Below are 15,249 nucleotides of genomic sequence, written 5' to 3'. Positions count from 1 at the left end.
TGCCTGCATGAATAACCAGTACTCTTTTTTTAAAATATATACTGGTTTCCATGGGAAGCCATGTCTGCTGGGCAGCAGATGGTAACAACACAATAGACACTACATGGACTCCATCATCACCTCTCCAAAGATAATGCCTATAAGTGGACAAATCAGGCAGGGAATGCCTTGCCCTTTCCCTCCCTAAGCCCAGACAAAAGCAGCAGCAGGTCTGACAAGCAGAGGCCCATCCCCGTGCCCGCTGCAGTGACTAAAGCACAGCACGAGCGTGACACCACAAGCCCTCTCTGCACCCCTGCCAAGGGCACCACTCAGCAGCCCAGCTCAGCACACAGCCTGGGGCCTTCAGGAAATCTCTCCTCCTCTCTTATTCAACCTTGCACCATCACTGTGTGTGTTTATACACATCTGTATGTGCACACAAAGTCACACAATCTGGCTCCTAAAGGACCTCAGGACGTCATCCACTCTGACCACCTGCTCAGAAGTCCCAAATAAAAAACACTACAGCATCATTTTTGCCAACATACTTTTTTTTTAACATAATTTTTGCCAGTTGTTGTGTCAAGCATTCTGCCAATCTGGCTTATATAAGCTCTTTCCTTTGATTCCAATAAACACATGTTTCTGAAGCAATGTCCTGGCTGTGTTCTGCTACAAGACTGACTTGCTGACTCACCTTTTCACCTCTGACCTTGTCATGTACCTGTTCTTCAAATTCTGAATTTTTCCTTTAAAACAAGGTTAAAACATACTGAATATGAAACTTCCAAGATTACAGAGAAATCTAATGACATAGACCAAATTAGAAGAAACAGTATGTCAGGCTGTGTCCAGATCTGTCAGTTCAGGACAGCTCTTTCACAGAAACAGGTCTTCTGAAAATGCTCATTGATGGATTTCATTCAAAGGTACTGAACACAACTGAATGAAAAGAACAAAACTTCAAAGAATCTCAGAGACTGAACTAATGCCTTGACTCTAACAAAATCAAGCATCCAACATCCTCTAGGACTCCTAAAGCAACAATTTAAACAGTCCTGTGAGCTTTCTTCTAAGTAGTCTGTCAGTGTGAGAACATATACCCTCTTGTCTTAACAGTATTTCTAAAACCTGAACAAGAAATGCTGTTACACCATGAGGACTTTGAGGCATCTCCCAGGAACAGAAGTTCCCTTAGAATTGCAGCACTGCTACAGAGCAGCTCACCTACACTTACACCCACATTACCCAAATATGCATTGAATAAAGATACAATAATTAGTTCAGAGGATTTTATAAAAGGTTGGTAAGAGAAGCCCACAGAGTATTTATTCATGTTTTTCAAGCACCTACTACTATGGCGGCCTAAGAGGTCCTGGTATCTTTGGAAGGCATCAGAATTACCTGTGTTTAAAAGACTGTAATTTCAAGCAATTCCACTTGCAGGTATTCACATGTTCTCAGATAATAAAGTAACCCCTAAATTTTTATTCTGTTCAGACCCCCAAAAATAAAATTAAGAGGGAGTAAGATTGACAAACCTGATAGGCGACAGTACTTCTTAAGAGTAATGTCTTAATCAACATTATTAATCATCTTTATCTCTTGCCATACACTATCTGCATGGAATTTCAGATATTTTTTATATATATATATATATATATATATATATATATATATATACACACACTCTAATTATACCCCATGCATATTAAAATATGTAACAATATTTATTCACATAAATTATATATTTTTTCATATTTTACTTGCATAAGGAAGTTACTCACAGAAACTGTGCCATAGGCATGTGTGTGTGTATACATAAAAATTTAAATAGTTTGAAGTTAATGAAGGCACAGGTGCAGATCCATTATTACTTAAAAAGAATAAGAAAAAATGAACCTGCTGACATTCAACACAAGGGTAGAACCTGTAGATATCTATTTTTCTTCATCTTGAACCTATACACACTTTTTGGCATGTAAATAAACTCAGCTATTTTGGCATGCAAATAAACTCTAATGTTGCCCTGCAGTCCTGTTCAAGACTAAGATATCAGAATTTGATTATATTTACTGGAACTGTAAGATACATATGCAGAAAATATTACTTTAACAACAAAACAATTTGATTTTATCAAAATTTTACATTATCTACAAGTTTTTCTACTCAGTGAGTAATAAAAACTAGATCTGGGGTTTGCTGTCCTTAAATGGGACCTGACCTGAGTTACACCCTTATGAAACATCTCTCTTATCTGACAAGGCCAAGAACTCATTGCCATTTTTAGTGAGAACCTAGGGAACTTCATATAAAAGCAAAAACAGCAAGCAAAAACATTTGTGGTCTTATTTTCATCAAGTTAGCCATAAGGTGAGCTGCTTGAGAATTTTCATGACTATCAAAACTCTAAAATCAGCATTCAAATCCACCTATTGTCAGATTTTGAAGGAAAGAATTACCTTCATATTCAAAGCACCTCTGACCCGTGGCAGATGCGAGCTGTCAATTGTACGTTATGCTGGAAATGGAAACCACTGAACTCACTTCCTCTATTCTTAGCTTTTCTTTCACACACCATAAAGCAGCTTAGGAAAAAGCATAAATAAGCACAAAAAAAGACTAATACCATATGTTGCAAAGATTAGCTCTTTGACACAAGGCAATTTAAAAATATTACACCAATTATTTATAAAGAGCACTCTGCATGGAGGAAAGGAAATAAAGAGAAATTTAAAAGTGAGTTTCTCTATAACTGATATCCTACACATCCTACAGTTCAAATGGAGTCCCACTTGGCTTCTATTCTATGTATCAGTATCTTTTAACTACCTAGTATATTTTTTAAATGTCCTCAAACCACTGCATACAGCTGCATAATCTCCAATCTGTTCACATCTCTGAGGAGTGCAGCCTATTAAAAAAATCAGAGAAATTAAGGTGGAAGGGGACACAAAAATTACATGATTGAGTCTTCACTACAATTTGAAAAAGATGTGAGTGGCTGAATGTTTTTTAGCTAGAAGCTAAAATGGAGACAGAAATCAGTTCAAGACATCAACAGGTTCTGATGTCCCAGTGTATCAACTAACTGTTCTGCATTTATTAACAGTTCAACAAACTGATCTTTCACAACAAGTTTCATCTTTGCTGAACAGTGCAGGACAAGTGACTGCTGAATGAGTAACTTACCCACCTCAATGAACTAACCTGAATCAGAAGTCAGAACATAAAGGACTACTGCAATTTCTCCTTGCTTAAGAACACTTGTAACCTCTCCATTTTAAGAACTGCTTTGTAAAACGTACTCTGCAGAGAGACTTCAAAGGCCACATCTAACAGGAATATGGAAAAATAGCCATTTATGGGCTGCAGCCTACTTTTAGCAGTGTGCCTTTCCTTTCAGCACCAGCCTGCTTATCAGTACACAAACAATTTTTTTTTTGCCACACCCATTTAAAGGAATAACCGTGTCAGAACTCTGCCAGCAATAACCTATATCACGACAGCATTTCAACCATTTTCCTAACATTTAAATACAGCCAAGTGGCAACTGTTACATCAATCTGACAGGCCTTCTCACTCTAGAAGCCATTTTAGTGTTTCCTGTGTAAATCAGGACTTGATACACAGACCTTCCTCCTGTAAATAAGATTAGAATTATACTATAAGCCAGCCAGAACACAAATAACAACAAAATCCAGGTTTTTAACTTGCCAGTTCATAAACTAAAAAGTAGCAGAAAGACCTCAAGTATGACACACATTAGTACTTTTGCTAAATCTCTCCACTGAAGAAGTCATTACTTATTTTCAGCCCAAACAAAATTAAAGTGAGGCACAAACATGCTAGTTGAAAAAGGATGGCTCCAAACCACAGTGTGGGTGGGTTAAGAGCAGGCCACAAGTTTAGTTACCACAGATAAGGCTCCAGGCACAGAGACTGCCTGCAATGCACCCGAAGTGGGACCCCATACCTAGAGGGTATCACTATTTCTCTAATTTAGGGAGGGACCATTTGGGGAAAGGAAGGCAAACAGCATTCTACCAGAATCCTACAGCTTCTGTCCTCTCCCCTAAGGCTAGAGGACCACAAGCTTGAAAGCTGTACTTTCTTCTGGAACATTGATCATATCAATGATACTGGACCTGAAGCTACAAAAAGCACACAAAGAAAAACCAGAAATACAACTCCAAAATGAGCTGCAAAGAAAGAAACCTCTGCTGCCAGAACCAACCTGCCCGTTTCAGGAAACTCCTTTTTCAATTACTTTGCAGCTCATTCATAGCATGGCAAAGCATCTCATTACATAAAAGGCAAGGGGAAGGGGGAGGGGAGGAAAAGAAACACCCTGGAGAAAAAAAAAGAATCAGATTCTTCTTGCCAACTAGGCTAGAATAAAGCTGTGCAGGAATGTGAAAATGTTCTTGCTATGACCAGCTGCCAGATGACACCTTCCTAGGTGAGAGATCAACAGCAAGAACATTTTGCTCCCCTCATAATTCTCTATGTTTTTAGCTGATCTACATCAGTAGAAATTCAATCTTTTTACTCAGTGTTTTACATTTAGGCATGCTACAACACTCATGGTCGCTTCAAGCTGTACATTGTTTTTATTACTCTGCATTCAGCTCCCAACACAGAAGCCTCCACTGATACACAGCTCGACATCTAGCACAGCATAGACACCCTCTGATCCTCCCCCAGTCAACATTATTCAGATATTCAAAACATATAACAGTATCCAGTTGAGAGGAAAGCCTGCAAAAGACTGGGGAGCAGGAGGAAACAGGAAAAAACCCTCCATTCTCCAGGACTGAACACATGGTTCTTGAATTCTGGTTCATGTAAACAGTGAAGCCACTCTGGGCTCTCAGACTCTCCTTCCAAGGCTCAAGTGTGAAACCTGCAGATTTCTGCACATTTCTCATTCCTTTTTTTCCTTCACTGATGCACAGAGAATTTATGCAGAACCATGACAGACCTTGTCAAAAAGCTTTTTCAGATATGGTGCCTCAATCAAGACCATTCAAATCCAGATTTCGGCAACACAAACTTGGATAGACACTTCCAAAAACTGCAAATTTTTGCAATTTTTCAAAGTTTTCCTTATGAAGAAGGAACTAAGTTGGAGCCATGCTCTCTCCTGAGCTATGGACCTAATCAATATAGCCCATCTCTGCAAAAACACATGCACAAAATATGTTGAAGAATGAGACCAGCAAGCTACTGCTACCTTGTCAGTACCTGTATAAATTTCTCTGATTCAGTTCTTTTTGCCAAATCTCTTTGACTTGCAATCCTGTGGCAGAGATTTCAGTGAGTATCACCAGGTGGGCAACCTTCCCAGGAGATTTAAGCTTCTCCTTCAGAGCTGAGGAGTGTGCTCAGTGATCCTCTCCTAACCAGCAGAACAAACATGTTCCAGAAGAACTGCAAGAAGTTTAAATTTAAAGAACAAATGACAGTTCTTTAAATAAATACTGGTGAGACAGTATTAGGGAGGAATTTTCTTTCCAATTATTGTAAGAAAGAAATAGCAGGATTTGGAACAGTGACTCCTGACACAACAGATACCTCACCAACTATTTCTTCGAAGACACCATACAAGCAGACACTACAGCATGACAAAAAATATTTATCACATAAACATTTCAAAACCCAACTTTGTACCATTAATCTGCAACCTCATCTTCCCAAAATCCATTTCTGAATGCCTTTGTCAATTATTAAATTCAGTCCCTAAAAATAAATGAAAGGCAAAACAACAACGTCTTATAATTTTCCAAATTTCATGACTTCTAAATCTGAAGAAGTCACTAAAGAGAAAACAAGTGGTACTTTTACTATTGGTTTTAAAATTCAGCCTTTCACTTTTATAGATGACTGAAAGCTGAGGCTACTACTCTTGTCCATCTTCACCAACAAATGCTGTAGCAGAGGCACATTCAGTGATATAGACACCTCCTGGTGTACCACTGAGTTTCTACATAGAAAGAAACATTCCTCCCCTCAAAATATGTACCTATATGAAAAATTGCAATATATTACTGAACTATTGCTTGCTATACATTCTGCTTTTGGAGAAAAAGGAGAAAAGCTTTCATAAGGACTTGTAAAGCTGAGACACTGGAGTTCAAAAACAGCCAGTGCAAATATACTCAATGTTAAAATCTGAATAAAATAACAATTACATCCTTTTAAAAGTTAGAACTCTGTTTCCAGATGCAATGTTTTTACCTTTGGGGGAATATTATTCTCTGACCAAAACTGACAGAGTATGATAGTACAGAACAGCAACAGAGATTAAGGTGAGCTGGTTTATGTGCTCTCAGCAGCTTCAGCTGGTTTGCCTCTGAATTCCAAGTCAAAGCACTCAATGTGTCTATAAAACTGTAAAATATGCACAGAAAATACTATTACAGGACTGGACTTTTTCTTTTAACCTTGACAAAAGCATCTGCTGAATTCCAGGTGATTATAGCTGCACAGCTCCCATGTATGAATACTGCTCAGAGCTCTGTCTGCTCTCCTCCTTTGACACCAGTAAGACATTACAAGGATCACTGAGCCATACTTTTCTTGCCACCAGGTATTAGGACATTACCACAAGGCATAAGAGGGAAGAACCAAGTTCAGCTAATACAGCCTGAGCTGATTCAGAAATCTGCTATTAGATAAAATAGAGCTTGTAGGCCCTGCACAACCAGGAAAGGAACAACTGCAGTGCTGAATTCCACAAATATTTTGTGCTTCAAGCAGAAAAGAGGCTTGTTCTCCATATGGCCTAAAGTACTGTCTTCCTGCAGCCTACCTGCACCACAGCTCAAAGCAGCAATCAAGGAACTGAAACTGGAAGAAACACCACAGTCCACATCAACTTAATCATAAGACATCACTTTTCTAGGCACTGTGGAAGTCTCCTGGTGTCCAACAAGTGCTAGACTTTCCAGTTTCCCTTAAGACACGTTTTTAAAGCCTTTTCAAATTTGCTGTAGAAGCATCTGGATACAGCTCAGTTCCTAGGAGGAATAAATTAAAAGAACTCTGAATGCATCTTTCTTTGAAGGTTTAAGTTTCTCTAACATGCATTCTCTAAACATTTAAGTATTTTACAATAACAGACTGGTTACCCTTAACAGAAGCCATATCCTTTTAACTTCAGTGCATAAAGTTTACTAGAAATCTAACACACTACCAGACTAGCTGTAGGTACCACACATTTCTAGATGTGCACTAAGTTAAGAGAAAATGTGGGTTTTTTTCTAGGGCTACGAAAAAGACCACTTACAAAATTAAACACTACCTCTCATCTTTCTCTACTCACCCAAGCAGGCTTTTGGTGATCTGCCCTGAGCAGCCTGCAGGGAGGGGCTCTCAGCTGCTCTCAGCCCTTCAGTGAGCAGCTCTGTTAACTGGCAGCACAGAGAGCAAAGCTCACCTTGACATCCCAGATTTCATTTAATCAAGCAATCCTTCACTTGTGAATCAGAGTACACTGCCTGACACGTCACATGCTCCTGGCTGCTACACTTTTAGAGGAAGTTAGGTTCTTTATTGCAAGATAGCCTGAATGCCAACAAAAACAGATGGAGAGCAGCTCTAAACAACCTTTCTGGCTGTGCTCAAAACTACTGTCATACAGCATCAGGAGATATCAACAAAGCCATGAGAAAGGAAACAAAGTGTTTAGATGAATAGGATAGCAGAGAAAATGGGACATAAAGCCCCAAATCAGGTTCCAAAGACACAGATACTAACAAAAAATATAAATGAGAATAATCAATATTTCCATCAGTTAATAAAACTAATATTTCACAGACAAATTAGAACAGGAAAAGGGTAAGTTTATACATTAAAACTCCACCAGCTAAAAAAGGCATTTATTACTGGAGTGATGCTCCAGCAAATTTACAGACTACTTTAGAAAATTTAAATGCTGACATATTGAAAAGTAGCCTCCCAGTCCACCTTAGAAAGGTTAATTGTTAGTCACTTGCAAGTGAACAGATTCCAACCTCTTCTATTTGTAAAGGGTTTTGGAGCATTGTGTGAGATGCTGCCAAGAACATAAGTTCATCAGAAACACATCAATCTCAAATGACACCCTTGAAATGTTCCCATCACTTGAAACAAACAACTCTAACTGTGTACTCTGCCTGCTGGGCAATACCAGAGCACTTAGGACTAATAATAAAGGATCCAACACCTTCTTCACTCCAGCTGCTTTCAGCACCTGGGCTGGCAAAGACGGGCAAAATGTCTCCTTCAAGCTGTATCCACAAATGTTCTGCAGGAGTTTGACTGGATTCCTTGAAGACAGTGCTGAACAGGTTTCTCACTGTGAGATCTCAAAGCATTCCTCACTAAGAACTAGTTTGAATATTTTTATCCCAAGGAACAAAGTTACTGTGACATTACTGAATAAAACCTCAAACCTGACAATCAAGCTCACTGCAAACTGTGCTTCCTGTAACCAGGACACCTGAACTGTGCTCACCATCCTTTCCATTTTCCATCTCATCTTGGATTCTGTGTAAATGCCATAATTTGGGTATCATGTTCAGCTTCAGAGCACTCATGTAATACACACACTGAGTACTTGGGTTTTACTGAATGGGCTCAGAAGTTTGGCAGCTGGCTGAGCTAACACTGTACAACTGCATCAAGTGGAGCCTTTCCAAAGGAGCAAGGAAACTGGATGTGTTTAGGAAGTTGTTTGCAGAGGCAGGAATTGTTAGGTATAAAATTTGGTTTTGTTAGGGACACAAGACAGGTTAAACAGAATGTAACCACTACATAAGCAAACGGCTCTGTAACCACTCATAAGGGCAGCAGGTAATACCACCTCTGGGTCTGCCATTGCTGCCAGGGGACTAAAGTCAGACTCCAAGTCCACCAAAATAACTCTGTGAGATTTTCTCTAATTTTCCATGTTTGAGATTTTTTTAAAGGGGACGTGACTCTTCATAAGAAGAAAAAATCTTTAGAGAGTCAAAAAAGCTTCTGATATACTTTGGTGATAAACTGTCTTCAGCCTTGTTTTTGGAGTATGTGAATTACATAACATGTTTATTTCTGGATTTTTCTTGATACTTTTTGTATAATCAAAGATAATTATAAATAAGATGACAATAAAGCTGAAAACTTCAAGCTTGTGACATTCTCTGACAAATTCAGTTTCCAACTGTTATAGTCAATAAAATCTTTCCTCAACAGATTACAAAACAAGAGGTTTGACATTACACTTTCCCACAGTGATAGTTTTAACATAACTATTACATCTTGCATCACAGAGGAACCTGTTTATTCCTTCTTCAATCAATCACCACACATTTACTTTAACACTGAGCAGAGGCAGGCACAATTTTACCATCACTTAGATGATCCTGCCTGAACAGTCCAGATAGGTTAAAAAACCCCAAAGTAAACAACTCTTCTACCTCAGGCTGCCATGCAGTTGTTGTGTTGGTTTTAGTTTATTTTTTAAATTAAAACACTCTGTATTATGACTCTTCTAGAAGAAGGATGAGCAGATTAACATCACACCAAAGTCTATTTTTTTGTATTCTGAGGGTTTCAGGACTTGTGTAATCATCTTCATAAAAAAACATCAAGGAAAAACATGTGGTTTAATTCTATGCATCTGGATTTATCTCATAGTCTAAAAATTGTTTTTAACATACTGATATATGTTAAGGGCTGTGGGTAACACTAATAACAATACTAGGGGGGATAAGGATGCTATTAGGACAAAGTTTATTGGTATAACAATGAAAAAACAGAACCTTAAATAAATTCAAGGTCCTTTTGTGTTGGCAGTTACAGTTGGAAAATAGGACAGCCATACATTAAGCAGATATAAAAATAGGAAATTGACAAACTAAAATGTTGAAACAGAAGTTTCCCAAATACAAACACACTAGAAAGCCCAGAGGCTGTAATTTAAAGCTCATACTAAAGCCTTTAAATCTTTTATCACAAAATTTCTTCAGGATGTTCTAATGCAACAGTTATTCTGACACAATGGAACAAGTAGGCTGAGATGATGTGGCTTGTGTCCTCTTATAGAAACAGAAAGGGACCATAATTTAACAGATTTCAGAAAGCGGGGAAATTATTAGAAAGGGGAAAGGTAAACTAAACCATAGCACTTGGTAAACCATAGTAACTGGCATAAATATACAAATACTGTTTATACATCAACTCTACACTTTCTAGAAGTCATAAAGTTACCTGACCAAGAGATATATTAACTTTTTGTTCTGAAGCCTTCTGAACTCTACTGTATCTCTCACATACACGGGGATGTATCACAAATGTTTCTGTACTATTTGAAGTGAAAAAACCTCTGATGTTTTACAGGTATGACTATCCCAGAAGTTAAGAGAATGCTCAAAACACTGACTGGGCTGCCAGGGTCTGACAAGCAAAAATCAGCACTGAAATGAGCTGATCTTTACATTGATAAAGATCTCTGGCTAAATTTGTATCAGATTATCCAGTGGAGTAAAAGAGTCATAGGTATTCTACCGTTCTGATGAAAGTCAGTAACATACCAACTTGTTTGTTTTCCAAGCAGGCAACACAAACATACAGAAACGACACTAGGCCTCATTGCCAGGCGAGGAGAGGTGCAGGTTTCTGACAGACTGTGTTCCCCGGAGCTCTGTCCCCACCAGACCTGACAGATACCACCTTTCCATGAACGCCAGGGTCCTCCGGGAAGCTGCACTACAGGCCCAGCGCCAGGCTGCTGGGGAAGTCCTGCAGCAGGTCGGCCGGCCAGCGCGCCTGGTATGTCATTTACAGCGCACCCACACACCCTGCGATTAACTTCACTTCGCCTTTAATCAGTTTTAGAGGCTCTTACGTGCTCCTGGATGCGGCGCGGCCACCCCTGAACAAAGGGAGGCAGGGAGGGAGGGCAATCCCTTCTCCTCCGCCGGGGCGCAGGTACGCGGCCCCCGCAGCCTCCCGTTAGCTCGGAGCAGGTTCCCTCCCTGCCTCCCTCGCTCCCCGGCTCGGCGCCGGCCCGGCCTCCCCCCAGCCCAACGCGGCCTCCCCACGGCCCCGCTCCGCTTCGCCCACCCGCGGCCCCCCGCGCCCCGGCGGCGGCTCCGCCCGGTGCGGGCCGCAAGCGCCGCTTCCGGAGCCGGGGCCGGGCCGTCGCCTCCATTTTGGGCCCGGTGCGGAGCTCACCTGCATGCCGGGCACTTGCACCGCCACGGGCGAGTGGGCCATGGCGGGCTGCGGCGGCCGGGCGGGCGCCGCCCGCTGCTCCCCGATCTCGGCCTCTTTCTCCTGGGCGGCGGCGGCGGGGCCTGGAAGGACAAAGCGGCGGGGAGGCGGCGGCTTCAGCGCGGGCCGCGCTCCCTCCTTCCCTCCCCGCCCTGCCCGCCGGCCCCCGCCCGCCGCCGGCTCCTCACCTCGCGGCCGCGGGGCTGCGCTGCGCGAAGGGCGGGCGGGGGTCGCTAGCGCCGCTGTCCCCTGCCCGCCGGGCTCCCCGCAGCGGCCCTGCCCATGCCCCGCTCCCCGGACCCGGCGCGGGGGCGGCTGCTCGGGGCCCCCCGGGGTGGCGGCTCTCGGCGCGGCCGGGGCTGGCTCAGAGCGCCATGTCGGGCTCCGGCTGCAGGCGGCGGCTGCTGTGCGGCGGCTGCTTCCGTCTCGGCTCCGGCCTCGCGGGGCGGAGCCGCCGCACGGCCCTGGCGTCACGGCACCCGCCTCCCCGGGCGGGCCGGCACCGGGGCACGGCGGACGGAGGGAGGGGCCCGGGGACCCCTCAGCGTCAGCGCGCCCCGGGCTGGGGACTGCGGCTGCCCGCGCTGTCACAGAGTGACCGACAAATAGATTGGAAAAGACCTCTGAGGTCATCGAGTCCAACCGAGGGCCCAACGCCACTTTGTCAGCCAGACCATGGCACCGAGTGCCACGTTCAGTCTTTCCTTAAACACCTCCAGGAACGGTGACTCCACCACCTCCCCGGGCTGCCTGTTCCAATGTCTAATCACTCTTTCTGTGAAGAAATTCTCTCTAATGTCCAACGTAAACCTCCCCTGGCACAGCTAAGATCTGATCCCCTTGTCTTGTCGTGGTTCCCCGGGAGCAGAGCCCGACCCCTGCCTGGCTACAGCCCCTGTCGGGGAATTGTACGGAGCAGTCAGGCCCTCCCTAAGCGTCCAAACACCCCCAGCTCCCTCGAGAGCTCCCATCAGACTTGTGCTGCTCCAGGGGTTTCACCCACTTCTGTTACCCTTCTCTGGATCCGGTGCAGCACCTCAATGTCCTTCCTGAGCTAAGCGGCCCAGAACTGGACACAGCACTGAAGGTGCAGCCTCACCAGTGGCAGTGCCGACCCCTTGGGTGCTGCCATGGGGTCCCTCCTGCACAGTCACAGCCCTGCTCCTTGGCCCCACTGTCCCCAACACCCCATCACCCCTGTACCCCTGGCTCCTGCACCCCAGAGACACAGGGTACAAATAACCGAGGGAATATTTCATGGGGTTTACTTGCTTTTGTGACAAAAGTGATGTCTTGTCTCAGGGATGCTCCTGGCAGCTGTGGCGAAGGTGGTGAGGGCAGGTCCAGTTGGTCATTGGAGGTTCAGCTCCCAGTTCAGGGTGGTTGGCTCTTTCTTGGCTCACCAGGGGGGTTCCCCGTCTTTGGCCAGCTCTCCCCACCCTGCACTGGCTGCTGCAGGGCTGCCCCAGCACATACCTCTGTCCTTCACCTGCTTTCCTGTCCCTCACCACCACCTGCTTTCCTGGTGAGGTGGGCTGCCCCAACATTCTACCAGGGCCTGGAGAGGGGAAAATAACCGTGTTTTTGAAGTGACTTTTTTCCCATTCATGCATGAGTCACACATTAGTGTGTGTGATTCATGTTCCTACACATGAAAGTTTTGCCAGTTACTGAAGCAAAGCTCAAATTGACACCTTTTATGGCACTGGTCTTCCCCAGCAGCCTTCTGAGCAAGAGTATAGAAATCACATAGATCCATCACAAATATCCTGATGGGTATGTGGGGGCTTCCCTCAAATTCATAGGTTTGTCGGTCTAAAAGCCAAGAAAAAGTAAGGTAAGCTGGAGGTGTTGGATTGCTGGCTGTAGCAGAGCTGTCCTGCTGAGAGGGTGGGTCCCTTCAGAAAGGATGTGACAGCAGGCGGTCTGCCTCCCTTAGGACTCAGAGGAATGTTGCACTGGGCAAGGAACACAAAACACCTCTGTTTAAGGTAAGGTTGTGTTAAAACAGACTGAAGACAAGACTTTCAAAGCTAGGCAGTCTTTCCATCCTTAACTCACTGTGGTTTGAACCAAAAAACAAACAGTAATGTTTGTTAAACACGGGCTTGTGGATCATGGTGAAATATTTTTTTTCCAACTTGCCAGTTTGTAAAGCCTTTACTGTTACTAAAATATTTACTTTCTTCTGCACCTTTTTTTAAAAAATAGCATGACTTAAAAAGGCTCCTGTGTGATAGTTATACATCTAAGATACTTATGAGCCTACCCGGAGTTCATTTTAATGCGTGGAATGTTTAAGGTAAGTATTTGCTGAAAGTTGATACCATATACTTAAATTCAAAAATGTTTTCCATTAATAAACCTCTGGAAAGAAATGGGGATTTCTACTGACAAAAATCTTTCTTAATTATGTACAGTGTTTCAGCAAATAAATGAATGACTATTCACTCATGGTGCTTCTGAATCCTGCCTGATTCATTCTACTCAAATACACTTACATCACTTCTCCTGCTACCTTTTAATAATCTTTAGAACATAAGCCCTGAAAAAATCCTGACAAATGAAATAGGATGATTTTTATTTCACGCTGCTGCTGCATTGCAGACCTGCTGCTCCTCTTCTGGTTCTGAGGCTTTGCTTTTCTCTTTCTATCCATATATTACCTTTTCTCTCCAGATTCCTGCTAACTGTTTATATCAGCCTTGTCTTGATGTTATACATATTTTCTCTCTGTTTACTTTATTCCAGAGAATATTAATTGCCAAACCATTCTTCCTATTTTGGGGCCATATACTGAGACTTTTGGCCTGTTATGCATTTTTGACTTGTGTGCAGCTTAATATAACATAAAAGGGACTGTAGCAGATATATTTAAGAGAGTTCTACTTCTGCTCTTGCAGGACAACTGTGAAGCATGTGATAGGGTACTCTCCCCAGCAATTATATCTGTAGCTGTCTTCTGTGCATGGCAGGTTGGCCAAAGGAACTGCAAAGTGACAAAAACACATAGAAAAACATCCTGTGAAAAGGCAGGTCAGAAAGCCCAGGAATGACATGGTGAGCAAAGCCAGGGAGGAAAACCTGCCAGGGAATCTTAAGTAATCAGCTGCTCATGCAATGACTGAATCACTGAGCCAGGCTGTGAAGTGAGGTAGACTGGCACCATAACATCTAAGAAAAGGGCTGTAATATTGCATTCCCCTCTGTAATTAGCAAATTCTAGTTTGTGCATTAAGAAAGACAGGTGGTCAGTTGCTGATATTGCTCTATGAAAGACCTTCCCTGCTCCCTCCCAGCCTGCCCTTTAAATACCTGGTGCTGCTGTTTTCCAAGACTTAAAATGTGTCTATAATTCACTTCGGACAGCTCCCAGGGCCTCACAGTAGCAATGTGACCCAAGTCAGACCTTCAACTGTTTCATGTTTTTTAACTACTATTTTTGTGTTGCTGGTGTGAAAATATAATTATTTTTACATCAGAAGACTGCAGGGAGCTATCAAAACTACAGAGCTTTTGGAGAGTGCCTGCACCATGTTAGTTGCTTTCGACCTACCACAAAAAGTGGTAGAAATGTCTCTTAAACTTTCAAATGTAAATGAATAAAATTATATTAATTAGAGTGCTAAGAAGAAAAATACTGTATTTTACAGACTCCAAAGACTCCTCACAATGGTATGCTGGGGGGAGGGAGGGAACAGGTATCTGATGTGATTCTAGTAGAGCTGATGCAAACTCATACATCTCTCTAAAAATATGATGCCCAATTTCTATGTATCAGGATGGATCTGGGTGTTGCAAACCCTTCAGTGCCTTTGCCAAGCTCATCTGGCTGGTGCTGCACTGACCTGGGCTTGTGGTGACAATCCCATGCAATGCATTTAGAGGCACCCACAATTCTTCTGCCTGGCATCCTTCTATTAAAACAAGCAGCACAGCTAAAGGGTTGTCCTATAAAAGTGGAATTCAGCATCCCAAACAAGTAGCTTCAAATGCCTTTCATGATTTTAAGTCTGAAACACATTG

The 15,249-nt window shown here is 42.9% G+C and overlaps 1 protein-coding gene across 1 annotated transcript in view; it reads right to left on the bottom strand.

Annotated features, from left to right (window-relative positions):
- STK26 (serine/threonine kinase 26) overlaps nucleotides 1-11,871 on the bottom strand; it is a 29,668-nt gene extending 17,797 nt beyond the window's left edge. The window contains exons 1-2 of the mRNA XM_074551347.1: nucleotides 11,412-11,871; nucleotides 11,185-11,306 (exon numbers count right to left, since the gene is read on the bottom strand). Coding sequence (XP_074407448.1) covers nucleotides 11,185-11,306; nucleotides 11,412-11,856 — 567 coding nt within the window. The 5' untranslated portion in view covers nucleotides 11,857-11,871. The remainder of the gene's footprint in view (nucleotides 1-11,184; nucleotides 11,307-11,411) is intronic.
- Nucleotides 11,872-15,249: the final 3,378 nt, after the last annotated feature.

This window comes from Zonotrichia albicollis, chromosome 14, assembly GCF_047830755.1.
Source record: "Zonotrichia albicollis isolate bZonAlb1 chromosome 14, bZonAlb1.hap1, whole genome shotgun sequence".
Classification (NCBI taxonomy): domain Eukaryota; kingdom Metazoa; phylum Chordata; class Aves; order Passeriformes; family Passerellidae; genus Zonotrichia; species Zonotrichia albicollis.
Note: the sequence above shows the minus strand (reverse complement) of the source record. Positions and strands in the feature narration are given on the sequence as shown.